At 35.8% G+C, this 26,809-nt stretch overlaps 1 protein-coding gene across 1 annotated transcript in view; it reads left to right on the top strand.

The window, feature by feature from the left end:
• The window catches only part of GSTCD (glutathione S-transferase, C-terminal domain containing), a 55,327-nt gene that overhangs the window by 4,978 nt on the left and 23,540 nt on the right, over positions 1-26,809 (top strand). Inside the window, exons 4-5 of the mRNA XM_010004114.1 lie at positions 2,060-2,314; positions 2,999-3,092. Of these exons, the coding sequence (XP_010002416.1) occupies positions 2,060-2,314; positions 2,999-3,092 (349 nt within the window). The remainder of the gene's footprint in view (positions 1-2,059; positions 2,315-2,998; positions 3,093-26,809) is intronic.

Genomic DNA, 26,809 nt, shown 5'->3' with positions numbered 1-26,809 from the left:
CCTATTAGTTGTAACTGTTTAAAATTAATAGAAGAATAACAGAAGCTCTGTTCTCCGTCTGGGAGAAACCACAATTCACTTCTAAAAATACAATTTAGAACACTTGTTATCAGATATAACAGTGCCTCTTAGAATTGCTTTCAAAATACTTTTTTCTTAACTGAATTAATGTCTTTCTGACTGTGTTACTATTAGGATATTGAATTAGATACTAAAAATCCGCAGTTCATCCTCCTTTTGCTCCTTTAGCTGTTATAATTATACTTTTGATTAACCTAAGAACATTATTAACACAGCATGCATGAAAGTGGCTTGAATTTTTGTCATTTCAAGTGTTCTTTACCAATTCCTGTTTCCATACTGAGGACAGATATATGGAAGAGCACTCTTTTCAGGACCCTTTCTTGTAGTTGTTGTCCCAAAAGGGGGTCCATTTACCTGGTGTACATTAATCCAGTCTGCACACATTGTCAAGGTATTTATTCCAGTTCTGCACTGGAAGGGGTGCTGGGTAGTAAATCCTCAAACCTCGCCCACTTTCCCCATAACACAGGGTTTCTTTTGTACACCCAAAAAGCAAAATTACCTGATTTCTAAGTATACCACTATAATTTGTCTACCTGTTTGGTTAACTAGTTCTTGGCTTCCACTTAAAGTGGCAGCACTTCTCTTTTTCACTTAGCACGCTCAGAGGGTGGGGCCTTCTGTGAACAGAGGGTCCTTCCAGTCTAAGAGAGGGTATGTTATGTTAGTATGTTAATGAAGTAAGTTCACAGTAAGTTTAGTCATGGTTTTGTATTATTTTCTATTTTCTGTTTTACTTACTGCTCAAGGCTAAAGACAGAATGGTTAAAGAATAGTTAGCGTTCAACTCTTTTCACACCAAGATAAGCTCAGTAAACACCCCTGGTGGTTATGCTGACCTGTCTTTTTCAACATCATAATCAAGATTTTGAATTTTCTGCTTTGGACGGGCACAGCATCACAGAATAGGTGAGGCTGGAATAGTGGAGGTTGGAGGGCACCTCTGGAGATTGTCTAACCTCCCTGCTTAGAGCAGGGTTGTCCAGGATTGTGCCCAGTCAGGTTTTGAATGTCATCAGGTGGAAACTTCACAGCTGCTCTTGTAAGAGGATGATCTTCACTATTATAAACCTTTTGGGAACCCAAACAAAAATTACTTCAGTTCAGCTTTTTAAAATCAGCTGGTTTTCATGTAAAATGTGATTTGGTATCTTTTTTGTACGATGTGCTTAAGAATTTATTGTTTAAATAATAATTTATTTTAAAATTCTAATGGCTATTGAAGGCCACTTAAACTCACCATCATATATACTTAATTCAGAAAAGAAATACTACATTAATTGCCATGTTTTGTGTAAAAAAAGGAAGTTAAAATGGTAAAAATGTTTTGACTAAATACATTATTAAAAAAATAGTTTTTCATTCAGTGCTACTTTAAAAAAAATCTCAGGTCTAGTGCAAAGACTTGAGTAAAGACTAGGGACAACATGTTCCTGTTTTGCTGCTATCACATAGTCAAAGGTACTTCAGGCTTGCCGTTGCTGGCAAAACAGCTGTCTGTGGATGAGCTTTTAAGGGTTTCAGGGTGTCCGTGGAAAGGAAGCGCATTTGGATACTATGATGTCTTGCTTAAGAGTCTGCTATTCATTAAAAATTACTGGGGTTTTGGTTTGGGTTGGTTGTTTGCTTGCTATTGTGACTGCCAACCAAAATTAATCATTCCCTTATTAGGATATAGCAGATAACTAAGAATATTATGTAAATTGTGTTTTCCTGTTACTGACTGAAATTAGGATTAAAATTGATCATGTAAATCTTTTCATCCTATTATGCAAATCATAGCTGCAGATCAAATCTAAAAGGCCAACTGGCAATTCTACCTGAAAGCCCAAGCTGTTCATTAGCTAGCATTTTGCATTAGCATCATGCTATGAGTAAGCATGCTTGGCATGGGGCTGAGCTCACTTCTGTAGTTTTTGCCTTCTTGTAGGTATAAATTTACAGTTGCAAGTAACCTTTCTATTTATTTTTCTAGGTTTCCAGCAAAAAAAAAGGCAAAATTCTGGTAAATTTGCCTCTGATATCCAGTTGGTATCAAAGAGTTCAAGAAGTACCTGGTGTAAAGAAAGCTGCTGGCAAATGCAACATGGAGTTTCTTCAGCTTCCAGAGTTGATGTCTGCTCCAGAGGAACAGCCCCAAGACCTCTCTTCAGTTCCTGATGAACTAGAAGAGGAGAATGAAGACAGTAATTTTATAGGTGGTCCAAGGCCAACTATGACTAAGTTAATGGTAATTTAAAATTTTCAATGAGTTAATTTTAATAGTAATATTCTGCTTGATTTGGAATAGCTGAAATGTATTTGAATGGTAGAAGCAAAATCTGACACCTTGAACAGTTTCATACATTTTGCCCATCTTCTGTCTGATACATACTGACTTGGAAGTGGTTTTAGGTTTTTGTTCTTTTATTTGCCCAATTCAGGAATTGAGCAAAGATAGAATTGCTAGAAGCCCTATCAATAATTCTGAATAATCAAAGTAAATTTTGTTTGAATTACAATGTTGTCTTCCTCTTTTAAGCATATTCATATAAATAATGACCAAACCCCATTGCTTTTATGTTTTGCTTTATTATTCTATGATTTCTGTTGTTTTTTTCACTGTTTGATTAGAGCTTTGAACATCTAGGAACCCTTTGTTAAAGAAAACTGTCCATCATGTTCCATAACTCTCTGTTGTTTTTTTTTCATAAAGGCTGATGGTGTTTCCTAAAGAAAATTAACAGGTTTTTTGTGAAAATAAGATAAATACTTAATTTGAATCCCATAATGTAGGGTCATCTGCCTGTGTAGTTTCAGTTAGGCTGAATGTTTCACAGGTTGATTTGTAGCCATTAGATCCAGTGGGAATTTTGCTACCAAATTCCATTGGTAAAGGATCAGGTTCTTAATTTTCACACTCTATTTCACACAGGAAAATGGTATTGAAGCAAAGTTTTCTCCTCATCCATGCCCCAGCTGGACCATAGACTGGGCCAATCTACCACCTGCCGTCAGTCCTGGAGAGGGTAAGATGTTTTATGTATTTGTGTTATGGATTTAACAGTGCCTTCTTCTGGTGAAGCTACTTAACTGTTTCATAGGAAAATGTCACTTTCCAGTGTATCCTTGTAAAACAGGTAAGGGGTTTTAAATCTGTTTTAAAATTCATCCTGTTTGGGACTTTGCTCAGGTCATCAACAGCTGATGAACAAACTGGGAATAAATGCTTGTCCTTGATATTTAACCATATTTTATCCCACAGTTTTCCACTTTCCCTAACTTTTCTTCTTACCTAGAGCAGTAACTTCTGACTATATGATGCTAATATAATAAGCATGGATGTCTCCAAAAGCAGCAGCTGATGGATTTATTCTGATGAAAAGAATAATTAGCAAAGTGTGGTAGCTGTATAGGAGTGAGTCTTTCCTTTTGTGGCAGTGTTTCCTGATCTGTAGGGGTTATTTGCTTTGCTTACCCTGGATGGCAAGACAGCATGTTGCCTAATGGCTGTGGTTCTACAGAGAAAAAAGGCATTTATCACAATGTTTGTTGTTTTCATTGTTGTTGTGAATATTGATTATCTCTTCCACCACACAGTAGGGTTTCCCCTAAAAGGTGTTATACATACTGGCCGAGAAGTTAGTGGGTGGTAACTCCTTACTTCCACTCAAGATCACAGTAATGCTGATGCCATTTTCTGATTTAGGGAAACTCCAAATGGTTGTGCTTCTAGCTCAGGTGCAACAGTTATATAGGACAAAAAGGAATTTTTCTGGTATGAGAATTAATTTTGCTTTTCAGTTGGATACATCTGCATGTTTACCTCTGATGTTCTAAATGATACATTTTTATAATTATATTGCTAGTAGACCCTAATTGTTGTTATATGACTTGAATTTTCAGTATTTTACTATTGAATTCTACCTAGCATGCTAAGTAAATAGTCACTAAAACTGATAGGGTTTTAAACTGGATTTGAGTAATGCAATAGAAACTTTCAAACAGGTTACCCCCATGTAAATAAATAAATTTTCTTCTACTGTTGTTCATAGCAGTTGAGACAAAGTAGATAATTTTTCAATTGAAACTCACTTTGTTTTTTATGCACAGTAAATGTAATAAATTTAATTTAATATTTAATTTATTTTTAAATGTATTGTAAATGCTGGTTTCTGTTCTACCGTACTATATAAAAATTTGGCCAGTACTTTAACTGTGTTTTTTCTAAGCCTGATTTCCAAATCTATGTTTAGATCAGAAATAAGTTGATTTTGTCTATTAAGTAAAGAATCCAAAACCCCTCAGCACTTTACTGTTTCTTCCAAATCACAGTGTATAAAGACTTAACCCCAAGCACATAAGCCAAGTCTGGGCATCTCATGGTATTGAAAAATTATTTTGTGCAAGATCCCAAAAGAAAATGTTGTATTTCTAAGCTATATTAGGGATGTATACTGAAAACTTGTATGCTGTTAAAATAATTAATGAAATACATGTTTGCAATAATTACTTCAGTTGGCAGTAGATACAACCCAGAGGTCCTAACCAAGCTTAGTGCATGGTTGTGTTGAGTTTTCTGTAGAAGTAAAAGTAGATATCAGTGTAAATATATACAGGTAGTAAAAGAAGGTGGCAGGTCAGAATGTAAAAGTAAAGGGGGGTACAATTTTTATCCTTTTTGGGACTTTAGGCAACTCTGATGTTGCTTATGTTCTTGATGCTGCATATGTGAGAAACTGTTCCTTGTTTTCAGGTAAATTTCTTATTAGCTGCAAAGGCTTTGTGAGTATCAAGACCAGTTTGACTGGTTATGATGAGAGGGGCTTCCTTTTGGTTCACCCAAAACACATCAAGGGGAGGGGGAAAGTGTGTGGATGTGGGGGCAGGGAGTGATAACCCTTGTCATTATTTTATTATTCTGATAATATATGAGGATGTAAGTTGTTGGTACTTCCATTTTTTCATCAAGCATTGTGTTCACTGTGAAACAAAAAAGGGCAAAGCATTATGTATGTTAACAGGAAGGTGGTTGGTTTTGTGTGTAGTTTTTTTGTGTGTGTGTGGTGGTTGTTTTTTTACAGGTTGGTTTATTTTTTTTACCCAATTGTGAAATGCAAGAATGAGAAATAACTGACCCACAGTCTCACAAACCTGTACTTCTCATAAGTTGAAATACTCGTTAAGCAGGAAGTACTTGAAAGAAGAAAAGTACTTCATTTGTGGTATCTCATTGTGAAACTGCCAGCTAGACTGTTTGTGCATGTCATGGTATTTACTTAAAAAGGTAGTGGTTAGCCGTGAACAGACTTATACTGTTCTTCCGAAGTGTGAAACTGCTCACAGAATGCTGTAGTAAGTAATAAACTGCATTCTGTAGGCTTGTGGATAATGCTCTCTTCCTCATAAAAGTATTTTTTCTTAAATGTAAGTTGTAGTAGGTCAGAAAGTGGTCCTCTAGCTGAAGTGTGACTTGCTGTCGAATGAATGTGGAAAGACCACTGTAATAAAAACTAGAAGTGCGTGCACAGTAGGAGATAGAGGATTCAATTACAGAATCCTTGAAGAGTCTGAGATGGAGGGAGTTAGTTTAAAACATGTAGGCAAATCAATAAAGCTAGATCAAAATAAATGAATGTATTTTACAAGTGCAGCTTGCTCTCACCCGATAATGGAAGACATGTAGCCCTTTAACTTTCTAGTTGATCCTATTCATAGGGTAATTTTTTCCTAAGCAAGTGTCTTTTAATAGATTGTGTATAAAGACAACTCCCAGTGAAGCTCGACAGTAAAATTAATAAACCTGAGTAAAAAGATACCTAGATTCATACTTGCCCCTTGTTTGCATTCAGGGCTTCGGACTTTGGAAAAATTTCCTAGATTTTTAGAATGCTGAGAAAAAATTTGGAAAGCCCAACATCTGCTAATCAGGGATAAGGCTGTCCCTTAAATGGTTGTTGAGAAGAGTTTTGCTACCTTCATTTATAAGGCACAAAATAACTCATAATATACTGTACATGTTTTTGTGGTGCTGTTTTGTTGGGGTTTTTTTGTGGGGGGAAGAGAAGCAGAATTCAGGAAGCATGGCTTTGTAATATTTAAAACCTTACCTTTATGTTGCTGTCTTTTCCGAGGTAATTTATGTCAGCTGAGAATTTGATCTTCAGTGCTTTTACTTCTTTTGAGAGGCCTGCTTTTATGTAACTATTACTAAAGTTACTATATTGAGTTATTTATGTATAGAGTACAGAATGTTCACATGAGAAATAGAGAGTTTGTCTGAATTATGGAAAGAATATTGACATGAGGATGAAATTTTTCTTACTGTGCCATATTTCTTTATGTTTGCTAGTCGTGATAATATTTTCCAAAAAGGAAATGATACATTTTTGGGATTGAGATGTTATTTTATTTGGCAAAAACATAAGTGACACTGAACATAATGGGCTTCTCACACCATTTGAGTATGATAAGAAATCACAAGTAAATCTAGTATGTGGCTTTGAGAATTGACATCACAATACATATGGCCAGATGTAGAATAGAAAATTTTTAAACAAACTGCTCATGAATAAAGAACATGGAAGGATGAAAATTTCCACTGTTTTTGTGTTTCACTGGGGGGGGGAAAAAAGATCTTGATGCTGTATTTCTGCAGAGGACTTGTTTATCACAACGTCTTATCCTCTTCAAAATATATTATTGAAACTTGCTTTCCTGAAGAACTAGGATTTCAAAATTGTCTCATAGAGCTAATACTCACATTTTCTTTGTGGCATTAATTATTTGCAAGTCAGGTTTTGTTTTTCACCTACTTTCCAACATAACATAGGGTTTCTGGCACAAATACAAATGAGTTGCGTATTGTTTGGCTGACACTGTGTCAACAGCATTAAATTATGTCAGTATTTTTTAACCAATTTAAAAGTTTGTAACTTTGGGTCCATATTAGAATTGTTTGTAATTGCTAACAGAACTGATTAATATAATAACCATGGAATAAATGCTCTAATAGATTTGGAGTTATTTGATTTGAAATTGTTGTCAAGATTGATTCAATATATCCCAGTTGCTTTTAGGACTATTTTGCACATATAGGTCACAGTTATTTTATTTTGTTCTGCTTTTTATATTGTTGCTACCTTTGGAATATTTTAGACTTAAGAGATGCTTTCTGAGATAAGAATACATGATGCTTTCAAATCAAAGGTGTTTTAGGGAATCTGATTTTTTTTTTTTTTTTTTTTGGCTAATCAAGAGATACAAATTACATGTTTATGTGTTAAAAGCAATGGTATTTCTAAAATGAGATCCAGGTGATCATTTATTCCATGAAACAAAGAGTTAAAAGAAGCACTTTAAAGTTCCCTATTTCCCTTCCAAGCCTGTCAGAACTTTTTGAAAGACTTTGAAGATTTTTATTTTTTTTCAAATAGTTTTGTAGTCTATTTCAGTATCTCAAGCATCCTGAGGCAAGAATTCATCCTCCTCCTTCAACAGATTTTTCCATATCAGACAGCTCTTTGCCTGCAAGCCACATGGGTAACAATCCAAGGGACACTCAACTGAAGCTGCTTCTCATTAACCTTTCCTTAAAGTTCTAGTTTTGCTGCACTCATTTAAATAAGTTTAAACCATATTTATGATTGTAGTTTATTTTGCAATTCAAGATCTGGAAAACCTGTGATGGCACTGGAGCCAGGTTGCCTCATGTTCTTATTAAGTACTAGAGAAGTAAGTAATTTTCAGTAACAAAGGGAAACGCTCGTGGATTGAATATAGGCAAGATCGGTATTTGAGGTGGTAGGTGTAAGAAAAAGGAAGCTTATTACTGCAATTTCACTCTCCATTTATGTGGCTTATCTTAGAGGGTTCTTGCAAAACTTTAGATTTCAAATGTGATGACTTTGGATCTTTTGACTATTCTGGGATATAGCATTACATAGTTGGCCTGAGGAACATTTTTATGGGAGTTTGAATGCAATGACTAAGTTTTAGACAAAAAAAAATGTGTTGCTGGAAGTAATAAATAATGCATCAAACCAGATAACTTGTCCATGGCAGTATGCACTGTTCCTACTATTCTTGCGCACTCCCTCCATTTTTCTTATGCGACTGTCTTGGCTACCAAACTATACAAGGGAAGGGAATGCACTACTTAATATTTTTAAGATACCTGTTTGGAGACAGGAGGCAAAGCTATTATATTACTTAAATTAGTGTGTAAAAATGGTTTTTAGGTACAATGTTTTATTGAAATGAATAATTTTTTAAAACATAGGTTTGTATGCCTAATGAAAACAGTGCATCTACATTATGAGGAATACAAGTTCAGTACATTTACATTTGCTTGAAGTCTGTTGCATGTTTTTAAGTGAAGTTTTGTTCTAAATTACATGCTAACAGCTTCTGAAATATTCACAATCTGCAAAGAAAAAACAGCAGTTGTTAGTGTACCTTACTGAAAATCATACTAAAGGAATAATACCAAGTTCTGAAAGCGGTATTTTGATTTACTTAGGACTTATTCTCATTGGTGTTTGGCCTGTTCTGTAATAAACTGTTATGGTGGTTGATGGACTTCCCATATGGCTGATAATCATGCTGGAAAGTGTCACATTGACTATGCCATATAACAGGAGTTCAATTTTTGGTGAAGTTTAATCCCTAGAGGCATGGCTTTACAATTCACAAGTCTTTGTTACTTGTGAGTTTATTAGGCTTCTGAGAGATTTGTTTCATAGACTAAAGTACATAAAGTTCACTGGAGGCTTTTTTAGTCCCTTTGTGGTTTGTGTTTGTTTACTGAACATATCTAAAGAGTTAAAATTACATACTGGAATTTGCCAGTTGAAATGTTTTAGGGATTTATGATTTGGGAACTGAAGGCAATTCTTAATGACTTGTTTTTGTAAATTCACAGTAGTCTTAGTTCTGACAGTTAAATTGTGTTCTTGATTAATCAGAGTGAACTTTTACGAAGTGTTTGCACTTAACAGTCACTGGCCTACACTGGCTGTATGTAGACAGAATTTGTATGCCCTAGATAGAAAAAGTATTTTAATATATTAGACTTTGTTCTTTTCTTTCAGTTTTGTCTCTAAAGTTCTTACAGATGGAAGGACATAAAAACCAAACCCATGAACTCACAGATGACTAGCAGATTTTTTTTTTTAAGGATTGTTAAATTAATTTTCCATGTTTTCTCTATAAACATTTCCTGATTGTTAAATAGCCTGCCAAGTTACTGACCTTTGTTTAATTTTAATTATTTGGTCTTTTTCTCCTCCTGATATCCTTATAGTAGAGTTTACTTGTTTCTTTGCAGCTTTTATATTTCTGTGTTCCTTGCTCATGGGGTAGTGAATGTCCAAAGTTATTTATCTCTTAAGCCAGAGAAGCTTAGAGGACAAGCTTCTGGTAAGTAGTATACAGCATGGTGGTACTGGTCATTATAGTAGATTACTATTGAGAAAAGAAGGATTGATGATCCATTCTAGCAATTTTAATTTGGGTCAATGTCTAGCAAAAATGTGGGACAGATGATTAATATGATCCAAAAAGATATTTCTTCTAAACATCATTTAAAATCATCAGCAGGAGTATTTTAAGGGAAGCCAGAGTATGTAGAATTCTATTTCCTTAATGATCAGGAAGGTGTACCTAGCAGTGATGCTGTGACACTTTGTAGAGAAGATGTCACTTTGCAGTGATTACACATTTCTTGCTCCTTTTTGCCTGGAAACTCGATATGGGAAGGCATTTAGCTATTTTTTTAATTTACTTTTTTTTATGATTCCTGTTTATTGTATTGTTATTTCATGCTGACTGATTCCATATATGCCATCCAGTCTGAATCACACAAATGCTGACCATTCATGCACTGTTGGCCCTCAGAAGGTCCTCATGGTTGTCAAAAAAGCCTTGCCTGTTCCAGAACTTCTGCAAAAATATAAACAGATAATCAGATGGAGGAATACTGACTTCCATTATTTTCTCTCACTCGTATTTGAATAGGTCAAAATAGATTTTATATCTGCCACTATGATGATGAACTAAATGCCTATTTCAGGAGTTCTGCTATTTGCAGTAGTAGATGTGAACTTTTCTACTGAGTTTACATAGTGTGCAAACTTACAGCAAATTAATTTTAATACCTTGTCCAGTTTTAAATCTGTATGTATCTGATTTTCAGCGTGCTTTTGTAAAGATGTGACTGTTTCTGAAATATGATTTTCTTAAAAAAGCTTTAGATATCAAGTAAAAATTTCAAAATGTGTGTAAAGAAATCCTGTCCTGTTTCCACGTAAGCAAGTGAAAAGATTGCTTTTATTTCATTGGAGTAAATATTTCCCTTTTTGAAAGATCTGTTTTAGCTTTCTAAATATGTTAAACACATATTGTAGTAATTAATTCATGTGCATTAAGCATATTTGTATTAATTGCAAAGATTGAAGAGGAGGGAGAGTTAATGCCTTTCTTTGTCTTCAGATATTCTGAATATGCTATTGATAAAAAATTCAATTGTTGATGGTGTAATTTTCCATAATTTTTGTACAGAATATACCAGTATTCCAGTTGCTGTATGATTTAAATGGATCTCTTATAGCACCAGTGTTGTCTTTAAAAGAGCTACTAAATCTGCTTTGGTGTTCTGGTATTTCCTGCTGTAAAATGTCTTCACTGCTTATTTGAAGATTGTTCTGTAAGGTTTCTCACTTATATTCCAACTACAACCACTGTAGAGCTCATGTTCTCCATCTATTTTGTGTGTCATCCAGTTGCTGTATCTCAGACTGTGGGGATTCATAATTCATACAGCTATGTAGCATAATCAACATAAGGATATAAACTGAAGTTTTTTCCCTTTCTTTGCTGTATTTTTGTAGGTCACCTACATTGTTGTTTTCTGCACGTTGTGACTGAGGGACAGCTGACTTCTAAGTTTATCAGCTCAGCTGTTAAGTGAGCATGACTGATTTGTGTTATTTCTGCTAGAAAGCCTAAGCAGTCCTTTCAAACAGAGGCATTGGGAGACCTTTGTTACCTTTGCAACAGCATTTTCGCTTTTTTACTTTTTCAAAATGTATTGTTGAGCTCTGCCATCTATCTTTCAAGACAGAAGTATGAACTGATCAAGTGGAATCAGAGTTATCTTAACTGTTTTGCCACTGCGCTGGTATGTGTGTGACTTTTGGAGCTTAAAATCTCCACAGGATGGCAGCAAAATCTGTTTGGATAAGGAACTGTACCTGGATGGATGGAACTATGCTCTGGGACTAAGAAGTCACTCAAAGGAAAGATACTTTTTATGTGGCAGATCTCAGTTCCGTCCAAAAACCTTTACTCCCAAAATTAGGGACCACTTGTTGGAAAAAGTGATTGAAAACATTTATTTTCCTCAGATTGGAGATGATGTTTTAACAGTTGACATATTAGTTATGTTGGAGTAGGACCTAATTGCAGAGTTAGTTGTGCTAGGTGCCCTATCAACACAGAGTAATGCTTTCAATGTTTTCTTTGAATTCTTTGAATGATGCCTTGAATGTTTTCAAGTCTAAGAAAAAAGGTAACAGCTTAACCAGGAGTGATCGAGGAAGAAAGTTGGTCAGTTCAACTTCTGCTGGAATTTTATATCTTTTGGGATAAAGGAGAATGATGGGAATATATTTGTAAGAGAATGAGGAGCTCAATTGAAATATCTGGGTATTTTTTCCTGGCATATATGTAACAGCATGAAAAGAATTGTGCAAGTGACTTAATTTTTTTTTTTTTTTAATTGATCAATAATGCTGCCACAGCTCATAGTTCACTTTGGTATTTGAAAAAGATAGTAGTGTTGAAGGATAGTTATGGCTGGAATTCAGAGGAAAGGACAATACCTGGTTTGATAAGTTAGAAGAAAAAAGGTAGGTGAATGAAAGCACATTCAAAGGTGAATTTTAAGCAACTAACTAGTTGGTTTTTTTTGTATCAGCACTCTGAGCACATGAGAATATGCGACCCACTTCATTAGGAGAGAAGGGTGGTAGTCAGAATGTGAAAGAGCTGTCTAGCCTATGCAAATGTTTGACAGTGCTTCCCAGAAACAAGTCAAAAACGTTCTCTCTCTTAATTGAACCTCTTACAACTTTTCTTCCTGGTATAATCTTGCTTCCAAAAAAGGAAATGTAGGCACTCAGGAATTACATGGAAGTTAAGATCAGAAGATTAACTAAACATGGGAAGGAAGGTATAGTTTCTGTGCTTGGGCAAAGAAGAGACTGCAACCCAGAGAATGACTTGAAACTGAGCTTAAGTGTGTCTGTCTTACCTCTTCCTTGGTAACAAATTGCTGCAAACATACCACAAAAGATTATATGTTGTTCTGACTCAAGTTTATTGACAGTCACTCTTATTTTGTTCTGGGGATAAGTTCTTTGAAAATGTTTGTTAATTGCTTTGGGAAAGAGGAAGGAGAGGATTTGCTGGAAGTTGAAATATTTCACAGATTATTTGCATTATCTTTTTTGTAATGGTCTTTGGAAAGTCCATTAGATTATTTGTATATTATTTGTGAAAAATAATCTAACCTATGTTCTTACTTTGCAGTGTCATGTTTTATGGGATGACTGAAACTCTATTAATCTCTCTTACTTAGTATTTAGTATCCTTAAGGTGTTACTTCTAAGGCTGCTGGTTGTTTCCAGAACTTGTGATTGCCCAGATTTTATGTCAATTCATAAATTATCATAATAAACAAAACTGATGTTTTTTTTGTGGTTCCTAAACTAGACATTTTCCTTCAGAAATACAGGCAAACATTTTTTGAACAAATTATTTTGCAGTGTCAGAGTTTTGTACGTTGGGGGGGGGGGGGGAATGCCTCATTATAATGTAAAAAACTTGTAATTGTTGAGATTCTGTCAAGTTCTGTGCAGCATTAGTTAATTTCTCTAAGATCTTTATAGACATTTTGCATGGAGGTTATCAGTCACAACATACTTAATCACAGGCTTGAAGGGAGGTTGGAACCTGATGATCGCTTTCAACCTTGACCATTCTATGATTCTATATTTGGGAACAAATTATTCTGTTAGAAACACAGGTGGTGTGTGTACTCTTGCAGGTAAGCACTGTACAAGTGGCTGCACATTTTTTTTCCATCACCCAATTGGTATCTGTCAGTATCTGTTGCAGATTTGAGGTACAGATCTTGTTTCCAATCCTTAAATAATTAGTGACAAAATATGAGATAAGGAGGATTTTTTCTGCCTGTTGAATTTACTTATGGTTTCCAGCTGCACTTTCCTTGTTTTAAGATATCCATGTTAAGAACTATGAGTGTGTTGCTTGATTTGGATACAATTCCATGTTGGGTGTTGGGAGTTTCATTTTAGCTCTTCCTTACAGTGAGTTTTTAGGCCATAGCGTTTAAAGTTCTAGTCGACAATTTCAAGGAAGACAGCACTGCTATGTTTAAGAAAAAAACACAAACAATAAAATTGGTTTGTTATGAGTGATTCAGAATCTGTTCTGAGTAGTCTGATACTTTCAAAGCTTTTAATTGCACAAAGGAAAGGCCAGACTACTGTATGTTTAGTGTTTTAGTCAAGGTGGTATTAATTATTTTGTACTTGAAATGTATCTTCTCCAGATGGTCTGGAATAGCTTCTGAAAAGTTAATTTTTGGCGCATGTCTCGTGTCAAATTTCTGGCATCTTACCATAGCAATATCAAAAGGAATCCACATCCTTTAAAAACTGCTATAGTATTGAAGAATAAAGGCAAGTAGGAAATTCTATTGTTTGTAGAACCGTCTTGAAAATGTAGAAGATTTGGAGTATAATCGCAATGTTAGTATAATCTGTAGCAATTAAATTTGTCCCTTGTTGTTGTTGAATATTAATCTAAAACTCCAGAGATGAGAGATATGATGGCTTTTATTTCCATTTGTTCCAGGACATTACTTTAAAACTTGTACAAATCTGTGATGGAGTTGTTGGTCTTTGTGTTCATGTTTAAATCACTTGTCTAAGTATTGTAAGTAGATGAGTTGAGATAGTGTTAATTTAGTTGTTCAGTCAGCATACTCTACCTGGAGTTTTCAAAGTACTCTTAATTACACTTAAATGCATTTAAATATCCTTCCTGTGTTCATGCATTTTTAGTGACAATAAGAACCAAAAAAACATCCCACCCCCAAAGATTAAGATATGTCTTAGCAGTATTAACTGTTCAGAGAGCTTCCATGAAGAAATACCTAACTGGATAAAGTTCTTATCTTGGCTCTCAGTTGCACTGCATGTTTTCTGCAGTTTTTCCTTTGCTAGGAAGAGCATGCTGGAAAAAATAGAAATACACTCAAACTTTACATCGAGATGTTTGGAAATACTGGTGTATGTCATGGACTTTGAGCTAGCATTTCATTATGCTTCCTGGGTTCATGTGTTTTGGTGCAAGATCAGTAAGATTTAACTAGCCAGTATCTTTAGAAAACAAGATGGTGCAGTTACTTGCAGCAAGACAGGCTTATTGTGTGCAAGAAATAATCTGTACAGATAACAGAATCATACTTGGTATTTCCATTGTGTTTTATAGTAATACTGGGTATATTTTGCTTGAAATCTCATTTATCTATATAATTCCTATACTTCTGTATCATCCACAGAAGCTACTTGTCTGTGTTGCTGGTTTTCAAAATGTATGTTTCAATAATTTGAATAGGGATTTTGTATTTGTAGTTCATTTTCCCTCGTACAGGGAAAAGAATGTAATTAAATCTTTGTTCAGAAACGGTAACTTGAGAAATGAACCAGGGTATCAAATACACATAGATAAACTTGAGAAACCAGACTTGTTGCACGAGATAAATTTTGTGGACTTTTATGACAAATTTTGCATGAATATGAATAGATACCTTACGCTTTTCATATTTTAGATCAATGATTTGGGCTTTTAAAAATTTATATTCTTTAGTCCTTGTCAACTGTAGTAGAAAGAATTATTGTTTTTACTTTCAACAGGCTTTATATCACTGCTACAAATCTTAGTGTATGTAAAATGTCTCTTTTTTTTTTTTTTTTTTTTTTACTGCTTTTCAGTGGTTGTGGCATCTATAGTAGACCACATTCTCTCAACATGGTTCTTTCTTTTTGATTAATACATTTTCAGATCCTATGGATATTTACTCTGGCTGATTGGTTTAAAACCAGGTACACTTGGTAGTGTGAAAAACTGAGATTTTTTTATGTTCAAGAGCAGAAGTTAACAGTTTGCTTGGAGGTTGTTGTTCACTGAAGATGGCCATTTGCAGTTGTTGATGTTGCTTGTTAAATAGAAGTGAATTATTTTTAATATGAGAGGAAAATCATAGTTTGTTCTTCAGTGAGAAGTTAAACAAATTTTCTGGTTTTGATAGTCTGATGTGAAGAGTGTCCTCCAGATCTCAAAGAGGTTACTTTTATATTTTGAAAATGGAAAATGGGATAAAGCAACAGTGCTAACATGGAAAAGTGTTATATTTTTTTATATTCTGTTTGTTCTTGTGCTATGTGTCTTCTTGAAGACTTGACTTAAAAACGTCCTCTGTTGACGAAAGCACTGCAATGTACTTCTACAGTATAATGCTGCAGAACAATCCAGGTAAATAAAAGCATTGCCTCAGTTCTATCACTGTGACTTTGGTCATGGATGGCTTTGGTGTGACTTCTCTGCTTCCACTTTGTGAATATTTGCTTATTTTGAGCTTTCTAATCATAGTAGGCATCTGTTGATCTGCAGAGTTCTGAGGCCAGAGACTTTTCTGTTGTTTATATTGCTATGGTACTTAAGTTACTCAACAGAAACAATGGCTTGACTGCCAATTCTCTGCAGTACAAGTCTGATCTGAATTAGGCATTGGCATGCTACTGTATCTGTGACAAATCAGCACACAGTTTGGAACTTGTGCCTAGATACTATTATGGTAGCTGTGAAAGGACACCTGAAACCTCACTTGCTTGAAAACAGTGCTACAGATAAAGAGCATGTTGTCTTTATTAAAGCTTTCAGCTCAAGTTAAATGTAAAAAAAAAAAAAAAAAAGGGGGGAGGAGGGGCAGAATTAAGAGTGCTGTTTAAGCCCCCAGGGTGATATCAAATGAATGCTTTGCAATATGAGGAGGCTACATTTTTTATCTCATAATAGTAGCAGTCAAGCATGATTTAATAAATTGTCTAGCCTCCACCTGTCCTAGAATCCTTCCTTATGCTTAATATCACATTTTACCTACTATCAGAGTCCTTGTCCCAGAAGAGCTTGCTGTCTGGAGAGTCTCTCCCTTCTTCTACAAGAGGTTGATTCTGCCACTGATTCCATACTTTTATTTCATTTGGTTCACTTCCAGAGTAATTTCCTAAGAAATAAAAGGTACAGATATAGAACTCAGCTCTAAGTTACAGGTATCTCAGTTCTAATATCAAGTCCTTCTTCAATTCCAACATGAAACATATGAAAGGATGTGTGTCTGTTCATTTCACCATGTCATTACTATTGATTTTTTTTTTTTTGCCACAAATTGATGACTAACACAAAAACAATGTGCTGTTCTGTTTCTTTTGATAGTAATTCAGCTGTATGGCTGGTTTTGAAATAATTCAGACTGAGATCTCTGCATCTGAGATCCCTGTAAATCAGAAAATTAAGAAATCCAAGGTCAGTCTCATCTCTGTGCCTGGCAAGATCCTGGAAAATCTGCCAGTGCACATGAAAAATAAGGTGATTGGTGACACTCAGCATGGCTTCACTAAGTGCAAATCAGGCTTGATCAATTTGGTGGCCTTCTATGACAAGGCTACAGAGATGGTGGGTGGTGGCAGAGCAAACTGATGTCATCTACCTGGCTTTGTACATACATTTGACACTGTTCCACATGATGTCCTGGTTTCCAACTGACAAGAAATGGTTTTGACAGATGGACCACTTGGTGGATAAGTAATTGGCGAGATGGCCCCACCCAAAAGAGTTGTGGTCAATGGTTCAGGAGTGGAGAGAAGTGATGAGAGGTGTTCCTTGGGGGTCAGTATTATGACCAGTGCTGTTTAACATCTTTGTTGGAGGCATGGACAATGGGATTGAGTGTATCCTCAGCAAGTTGGCTGATGACACCAAGCTGTGTGGTGTGGTTGACACCCTAGAGTGAAGGGATCCCATCTAGAGGGGACAGGCTGGAGAGATGGGCCAATGTCAACCTCATGAAGCTCAAAAAGGCCAAGTGTAAGCTCCTGCACCTGGGTTGGGGCCATCCCAGGCACAAATACAGGCTAGGGAGAGAATGACTGAAGAGCAGTCCCAAGGAAAAGGACTTGGCGGTGGCAGTAGATGAGAAGCTTGACTTGAGCTGCCAGTGTGTGCTGGAGCCCAGAGGTCCAGTTGTGTCCTGGGCTGCATCAAAAGAAGAGTGGCCAGCAGGGCCAGGGAGGGGATTCTGCCCCTCTGCTCTGGTGAGACCCCACCTGGAGTGCTGTGTACAGCTCTGGAGCCCTCAGCACAGGAAAGGCATGGAGCTGTTGGAGAAGGTCCAGAGAAGGGCCACAAAGATGATCAAAGGGCTGGAGCACCTCTGCTGTGATGACAGGCTGAGAAAGTTGGGGCTGTTCAGCCTAGGGTAGAGAAGGCTCTGGGGAGACCTTATAGCAGCCTTCCGGTACCTGAAGGGGCTACCGGAAAGCTGGGGAGGGGCTTTTCATCAGACAGGGCAGTGATGGGACAAGGAGTAATGGTTTTAAACTGAATTCTTAATCATGAGGTTGTTGTGGGGGTTGTTGATGCCCCCTCCTTGGAGGTGTTTAAGGCCAGTTTGGATGAGGCTCTGTGCAGCCTGGTCTAGTGTGAGGTGTCCCTGCTTGTGGCAGGGAGGTTGGAACATGATAATCTTTAAGGTCCCTTCCAGTCTTAACCATTCTATCATTCTATACTAAGGGGTTTTATTTTTTGGTTTTATGTTTATTGAATGAAGTGTATGTATGATGGCAACAAGTCTTCTATGCTGTGTTTATCCAGGTACTTGCAATTGTTTGCAAGACAACTGTATAGATATCTCTGTCGATATACAATTAATACAATTGTAGGGAATTGCATTTTTAATATTTCTCATTACTGACTTTTCTCCAGAAAATTTCAATTGGATTTGGTCTAAGACTAGTTAGTGATTTTTAACAGAAGGAGAAGGAAGAGGTAGTAGAATAGGAGAAGGTGTATTAATATGTTTAGTCTTTTAGCATATGTTGAGAGTAAAGAAAAAATTAATACAAGAAAGCATTTGTAATGTTCATCTTAATCTCTTTCTGTTTGCTTTGTAGAATCAAATTATTGTGTTTTCCCCCCTTGTTTGTGCACCCCTGAAATACTTGTCTGTACATTAAAAATCTCTTTTGTTGAGTGGATTGTTGCTGTGTGACTTTTCCTTGGTTGTTTTTCCCAACATACCACTCTTTCACGAGTTTCTTCCAGAAGCGGCAACAATTTTAATTGTATTCTTTTATCACAGAAGTTTGTCACTGCTATTGCTGTCCTATCTAGTTTACAGCTTCTCAGCTGTTGAAATTCAGAGTAGACTTCTGACATGGGTGGACAGTAATACCCACATAACAGCTGAGGCACTGGGCTCAGCTGATGTGCTTGAGGAGGCCTATAAGAGAAATATCATAGAATCATAGAATCCTAGGGGTTGGAAGGGACCTCGAAAGATCATCTAGTCCAACCCCCCCTGCTGGAGCAGGGTCACCTAGAGTATATCACACAGGAATGCATCCGGGTGGGTTTTGAATGTCTCCAGTGAAGGAGACTCCACAACCTCCCTGGGCAGCCTGTTCCAGTGCTCTGTCACTCTCACAGTAAAAAAATTTTTTTGGATATTCACCTTGAACCTCCTATGCTCCAATTTACACCCAATACCCCTTGTCCTATCACTGGTCATCACTGAGAAAAGCCTAATTCCATCTCCCTGACACTCACCCCTTACATATTTGTAAACATTGATGAGGTCATATGAAGTAGCCAGAACCTGAACTCTTCTTCCATGTTAGTATACTAGCTGATGACCCATCTTTTTCTCCTGAAATAAAATTAAAACTTCAGGTATAATTTGTAGTAATGTAAAAATCTGTGTATATTAGTCAAGCTGGACTCTTAATATTGCGTCTGGGCTGATGGGTGAGATTTGTTTTTAGCGTAATTTTTCCTTGCCTATTTTTTTACCTGTAAGGGAAAGGAGAAGATTCAGGAAAATCTGGGCAGTCCTAGCAAGTTCAGTCAGTGGCTTAATCTGAAATGCACAACTGTTTAATACTGGAATTTATAGATCTGTCTCTACAAAAGCACATAGCCTGAGAATTCAGGCCTTGCTTGTTGAAGGCTTTATGGAATTCTGATAATAATTAGAATGGTTTCCAGATTAAAGACTTGAGATTTCCAGGCCTACTTTGCCTGTAATCCAGAAACTTGTTATTGACTGGTGCGGTGATATGTTTAGCAAGTAGCAAAACCTTATTTTTATTATAGAAGTGTATTGTAAGGTATTTATGACCTGCCTGTAAACAGTTATGTCTATGGGTCAGTGTATGTGGATATGTTCCATTCTTACTGATAATGGAAATAAAAAACTGTAAGCAAGTTATGTGAAAACTCTTGTAGCCAGGGGTTTTGAAGTTATTTTTCTGTATGTAGTATTTATAACCAAGAGCTAAGAGAGACTATTTACTCTTGAGCAGCTTCTTTATTTATACTTGTAGAGTTGATTAGGCCCTTTACTTTAACCATGAACTAGCGGTACAGCTTTTTAATGTGTGCTAATCCTGAAATTGTTTGCATTCTTTGGTGGTTTCTATAGCAAACTGGAAATAAGCAAAACTAAATGTCACTGTGCTTTGAGTGCAGGAAATTTTTAAGTAAAGCCCAAATTTTACATCTATATCCTGTAACTTCAGAGTAATAGTTCCCAAAGAAGATACTCCCTTTGTTAGTAACTTAAAGTTTTATTTTCTCTGTCACACCACTTGACAAAAATTGTTGAAAATAAGTCTGGCACTTAAAATTATGAGGTCTTTGTAAAACATTATTGATGGTCCTAGTTTTTGAGGGAGGCAAGTGCAGTTTGAACTAATTGATAAGTCAAATGATTGCTTCATGTGTTCTAAAATTAGCCATTGTTGATTCTAGTGATTTTTATTTTTTTAAAAGTATATAAATGTAAACAGTAAAATTATTTGTTTGAGCACTCCATTGCTTGCCTGTTTCAAGTCTCTCATTCTTTGTAATTCAGATTGGTTTGTTATCCACAAAATGTATTTCAGATTTATGTCAAGTAACCAAAGCCTGCTAGGCATTTATCAGTTTTGAGGAATTTTGACACTAGAAATAAATGTTGTTCATGTGGTTACTTGATTTAAAATATGAAAGCCAAAAGAGTATATAGTCATCTTTCAAAGTTGTTAGTGTCCCTATATTCTGTATTGTGTTTGTTTTGTGCACGGTATGTTCCTGTACAATTTTTGTGAAACTTCCTCGTATTTTTTTCATTAAACTAATTTTTTTTGAAAGACTGGATATGATATCTCAATTAAAATAATATGTTTCTCTAAAGCAAAACAAAACAAAAAAACCCTTAATTTGAGCTGAGATAGAACAGTTGTTAATACTGTGTTTTATGCTGTTCAAAAAACATCTGCCAAATGGGTTATTTTCCATCTTATCTGCAGCACGTCTTTGGCGTTCCTCGGCTTGTGCTTGTTACTGGATGCTTTGGCCCAGTTGTGATCTCACTTGGAATTGGAATAAGTTCTCTGTAACTTGTTTTGGATGATAAGTAAGATGGGATGCAAAAAATATATCATGAAGAGTCGAGCTTTCCTGACGTGTTGGATCTTAATTGCTTTGTTAAGAAAGGTTAGATTGTTCTTTACATATTTTTATCCCCCATTTTTTTCTGGTTTTGTGGTTAATATGTGCATTTTACTGTTTTTACTGTTTAATTGGGTTTTATCTGTGGCATGACAATTACAGCCACAATTGGTTCTTTGCTTGCAGGCAGCAAGTAAAGCATATGGCAGACATTATGAATGGTTAACTCCTAATTTAGCCATAAGGTAAAATATTTTGTTTGTAGCTGTTGCAATGGCAAACAGTAGGGCTGAAAATTGCTGCTGATTGTAGATTCAGCTTCACCTAGTTTTGTGCCAAGTTCATAATGTGCAGGTCTATAGGAATGTTTTGGTTCATGATTTTGTTACCTGGGTGGTGAGCAGATTTTGTGCTATTTTTTTTCCTGAAGGTTCTTCAAGGATAAGTTAATCTCTAATAATTAGGTAATACCTCATAATGAGTTAAAGGCATTTTGTTAATGTAGAGCTTTTTTTATTTTGCATAAGTTGTTCTTCATTTTAATAAATACCTTAGGGAAATGCTTGTGTATAAAACACTAGTTTCTTAAATTAGTGAAGAAGATAGAAGGAAACTTCCTTTTGGTTTTGTTTTTTTGTAAGTAAATTTAATTTTTATAGTGACTCATAGAGCTGATTTGGACCTGCTGCAACCATATGCTCACTTTGTGTAAATGTAATATTCCTGTTGAGGTCCTGTAAAAACTGAGCAACAGGAGCTTCAAAAGAATCACAGCTTAAAATTAAAGTTGTTCATTAAGCTGATTCAATTAGATTGCTACTGCATGTTATGCATAAAGCCAAAGAAGTAAACTTTTAAGACTTATATGTAGTGTATTCTTTCAGTTTTGTATCTCAAACATCTTGTATACTCAAGTGCTCCATACTGCATTAATTTCCAATTTGATTTAATTTTGTTGTGTCAGAGAGGGACATAGCATAGTGCTCAACTAATTTTTCTTTTTTCCAATTACTTTTCTGAAGTATTTTCAACTCAATAATCAATTAAAAAAATGAAACAAACCTAACCCTGTAATATTTTAGCCATTAACTCAAAACAGCTTTATGGAGAAGACGAATCTGGTGGCATGTGGTCTGTAGTCCATTCATACAACAACTAGCGGCTGCTGCATGAGTAAGATTAGAAGCATACTTCATTATTACATTTTTATATGAAGCTGCAATCCAAGAGAAGAAATGGGCCTTGCAACAGCCTATTATTATCAAGGGATGTTGAGCTCCTTTGTTCTTAAGGAAGGAAAGGGATTGAAAACCATAGATTACTTTATCTTTCATCCTCAAATTTTGGTGACTATTGACTGTTTATATTGCACTTTTCTGCTAATGTTTACATTACACAGGTACATAATGGAGGTTGTGGTTAAACTGAAAGTACTGCTGTTTGTCCAGTGGCCATCAGTTGAAAGTTGCTTGCCAAGGAAGGGCCAAATGAAATCATGTCTTTGTTTCCTAATGTTCTTTATATGTAAAGCCATGGGGACTGGAGTACAGTACTGGGCTGGTGCCCATGGTTTCATTAACTTTTTTTCCCATTTAAATCCCTATCTCTGCTTCAAAGGTGATTTAAGGTATTTATGGATTTTCCTGTTTATTTGCTGTCATTAACTATGTAAGAATAATACAAAAGGCCACCCAGGAAAAGGCTGCTTAAAACCCAAGTAAAAAGAGCTTTTTGTTATTAGAACCATTGATTAGGCAACAAGTGCCAATTGTGTATTAATTGTCCTGGAAAGTCAGTTTTTTTCTTTGCTTTGGATTTCAGGAAAATGAGTTAATCTGTGACAATCTTTGCAAACTTGGAGTACTTTTATTCCTTATAATATCAGTGAAAGACTTTTGTCAAAGGCATGTGTGTTTGTAGTGGAGAACTGTATGCACAATTAGCTTTTCAGCAGTGTTTCTGAAGTGTTTTTACATTGGATCAGCCAGAATTAAAATATTTTCTCTCTTTAGGCAGCTTTCTGAATTGATACATCCAAATAGCTTCTAATTGGTATTATATACTTTCTCTGAAAATCTTCTTGGAATGTATTTATTTGTAGGGGCTGTATAGCATAAGCTGACACTTCAGTTATTTGAGAGGCAAATCCCCTTATGCATAGTCCTTCAAAACTCATTAAAGCATGTTGACATTTTATTACATTTTTCTTTTTATAAACGTGATGTAAAATGTTATTGTCTGCATGTTGCATGTTTTTGACCCCTCATGAAAAATTTCTATTTAAGGCAGGATTGTGTAACTTCACAATCTTTCTGTCATAAAGTGTGCAGTAAAGTAGCAGTTGTTCATAATGACTGACTATAGCTACGAAGTACAATCCAGATGATCATACCATTATTTTTCTTTATTAAAAGGCAAAAATTAGATATTTATTTTGTTCATTTAATTGATTTGTCTTCCACTGCATTATAATTAAATTGTGCTCATTATAGTCAGGTTGTGCTTTACCTAGCTAGTTTGGGAGGATTTGAATGGGTGGTTTGGATTACTGACAACAATTAAAAGTAGCAGTTTGAATAGGAGCATTCTGCAAAATGCTCTAATTGTTTTACTGTGGATAGATAACACATCTATTACATACAGAAGTAAGAGTAAATTAGCTACAAAAACAGTTTTGTTTTTTTCATAATAGGAAAAGTTAAAGTTGCTTAATAAATGGTCTGGTTTTACATAGTTAAAGAGTGCCTTGAGGGCAAAGCTGGGAATGCTGAAATACATGTTGGTTCTGACCCAAATTTGTTACCCAGAGCACCAAAAACATATTGAAGTACCTACTTGGCTGTGGTGTGCTACCTGCACAATTGCACAGCTAGCTTTCAGTAACAGGAACTTAATTATGGCTAAAGAACTGCCATCTCAGCCACTTCTGGCTTACTCATTTTGTGCTTGTTGTGTGGGAAAGCACTGGAAGGAATAGACTGTGGAAAGAGAAATGGTAATTGAAAATAACTTCTTTTCTAAATCTGTCAGATGTGCTTCTTATAACAAAAGTTTGCTTATTAAAGGATGCAATTTTGGAGGTTATACCAAATGTTTATGCTTATCAGCATTTACAGTGGTAGACTGGTAACCTGGCAGAAGCAGATACTGACCTCCAACATCAGAGATTAAAAGAGCACTTAGCCAAATGTGGTGACTCACTTCATAACTGTATAGAAAACATACTTGTTAGCTAGGTATTCAAAGAAATTAATTGTTTACTGTCTAAACTGCAGAGAATTTTGATTCCTCCTCTTCCCACTTTGCTAAGAAAAGTCTTTAGAAAAAAAGAAGAAATTAAAGGAGAACAGTTAAGTGGTCAAGCAGTTACTGAATTAAAACCTTATGATGAATTAATATAATTCCTATATTTTGTTTGAACTCTTGGATGTTTTTTAATCTCTTTTTACTAACATAAACCACATAACTACCAGAGATGTTTAAAACAGCAAAATTGATTGAATTGACTAGAATATTCATTAACTCCAATGTTATACAGGATCAGGCTATAAGTGCTGTGATGATTGCAGTGTGTATCAGACAAGGTAGAAGTCTGTAACCTTGGCCTTTCCATGTGCAACTAGAATGCTTTTGTTTGGAAGTGATATCCAGCCCGCATGAAATGATGAGGTTATTTGCATATTAAAATGGCAATGAATTATGAATCAGTCATCAAACCCTTTTCAGTGTGGGTTTTAATTTTTGTAATGACTGAAATGCAGGATGCAAGTTCAAGGATGAAATTCTGTGTCATAAGGGTGAGTGTTTTGGAGGGATTCCTTCAGCCATTAACCTTTGTACAGTAGACAGATATGGCGTGTAAAATTAAGCTGAAAGTACTGCTGTTTGTCACACAGCCAGTTGTTCAATTGTTTGACACATAAGGGCCAAATGAATCATGTCTGTATTCCAAGCCAACTTTTCTTGTTTCTGAATTATTAGTTCAGGCTCTCTCACTCTTTATCGATAAGCAAATAAGAGACAGGAATAATCCAAATTATTAATATACCTAATACTTACTTTTTCCTTATGTAGCTGTTATGGTGGGAATTAGTAAGATTATAAATATTAGAAGGTGTCTTTCAGTCTTTCTTCCAACTATTTGTGATTCACTATTCCTTACTGTACAGAGGCATTTAGCTCTTATCTTATCCTTAACAATCAGTCAGCGATATTCAGTGAAAGTAACTCAGAAAGGGAAATCTGTTATGTTCCTGCATGCACTGTGAATAGGCTGCCTCTTAACCACCCAAAATTGGTCCCTTGGAGGCAAGATCTTGTTGAGCAGCTGTGAGTGTGAATGACAGGGTCTTCTGACCTTAACAGGGGCCCATCCCTGGTTCCTTCTGGGACGGAGCTCTCCGATTTCTGCAAGGGTTGACTGCTCTTAGCCCCTGGTGAGGACTGAATTCAGCAGAAGCAAGCTGATCTTGGTTTTCCGCAAAACAGTAGCTGTCAATCAGTGTATTAGGCTTGTCAGAGGTAAAGAAAGCATTTGATTCTTTACGTCGTCAGGCAGTGACATCTTCATCTGAAGAAATTTTGCAGAAGGTGAGCAGTCCCTACCCTCATAAACCTGGATCTTGCTGAGATTTGCTATAACATTGTGCATAGGTAAAAAAGCACTCCTGTGGGGGTTAGAAACCTTTTTCCACATTTTACTCAGCAGAGGTTGTTTTTTTTCTTTATTCTTCCACAAAAGTTTTATCATCTTTCCCTTTGTAAGGGGAAAAAAAAAATTAAAAAATGGGCTTTTCTCATCACATCTTACTCAAACACTTTGCTGTAAGTGATAAATGGGTTTGGGCACCTAAGAAGAGGAAGATAAAGGCAAAAGAGCTGACTGCTTAGGTAGCAGCAACAGAGGAGTTAAGCTGAGGACAGGAGATGAACATGTGAAGGAACAACACTGTGATGCTGTTAAAAATCTGTCTGCTTACTGTGTTTGCTTTGACACCTGTTCTTTGAGCAAGACGTTTAACACTCTTACTACCTGTTACATACCCACTTGCAAAATCATAAGATAATTCAGGTTGGAAGGGACCTGAGGTGGTCATGTAGTCCGGTAGAGTCAGTTATGAGGTCCTACAACTGCTCATGAGTTCTGAATCCATTGACTTCTTTTTGTGGTATCTCAACCCTAAAGAAGTGAAGGTGAGGGGAAAAAAATATAGGAGTGCAGAAGAGGCAAATCATGAATATATGTGAGGAAAAGAAGGGTAAATGCAACATCATTTTTTTTCTCATAGTTCTGTCATGACACTGTGTTTGATATCTTTCTTGAAATTTTGTTATGATATATAATGTTGACTGCTTTCATTTTGAAAGGAAATTATTCCCCAATCTTTGGGATAATGAAAAAAAGCTTAAAAACATGAATGCAAAGGCTTCAGAATGAGAAGAAGAAATAAAGAGACATTGTTAGTTAGCTTAAATATGTAGTAGCTCAGAGTTTTGGAACTCATCTAGTGTTTTGAGAGACGTGCTAATACATGATTTTTCTAAAGATTGCTGTTGGTAATATTATAATATGAAAAACTAAGATGAGCACGACACTGACTTCTACATACTCGTGTGTGTAACACTCACTCATTTGAGTATATATAGAGCCTGCGTAATCTGGTACAAGAAAATTAAAAAATAGTGCAAATACTAGATAAGATATGTAAAAATGATGTTAGCTGTTCGTGTCTGGATTGCTTTTTGTTGAATATTCAGAAGATGGATTTTGAAGATGAGCAATTGGGAAAAAACCCAAAAGCTTTTGTAAGTAGGACATAGTTACAGTCAAGGGAAGCCCAACATTAATTTTCATTTATTTGTTCTGGCATCTGTTGATCTTTATTTT

Source organism: Chaetura pelagica, unplaced genomic scaffold (assembly GCF_000747805.2).
Source record: "Chaetura pelagica isolate M959 unplaced genomic scaffold, ChaPel_1.0 scaffold88, whole genome shotgun sequence".
Lineage (NCBI taxonomy): Eukaryota > Metazoa > Chordata > Aves > Apodiformes > Apodidae > Chaetura > Chaetura pelagica.
The sequence above is the reverse complement of the archived record's forward strand: the minus strand, read 5'-3'. Positions and strand labels throughout refer to the sequence as shown.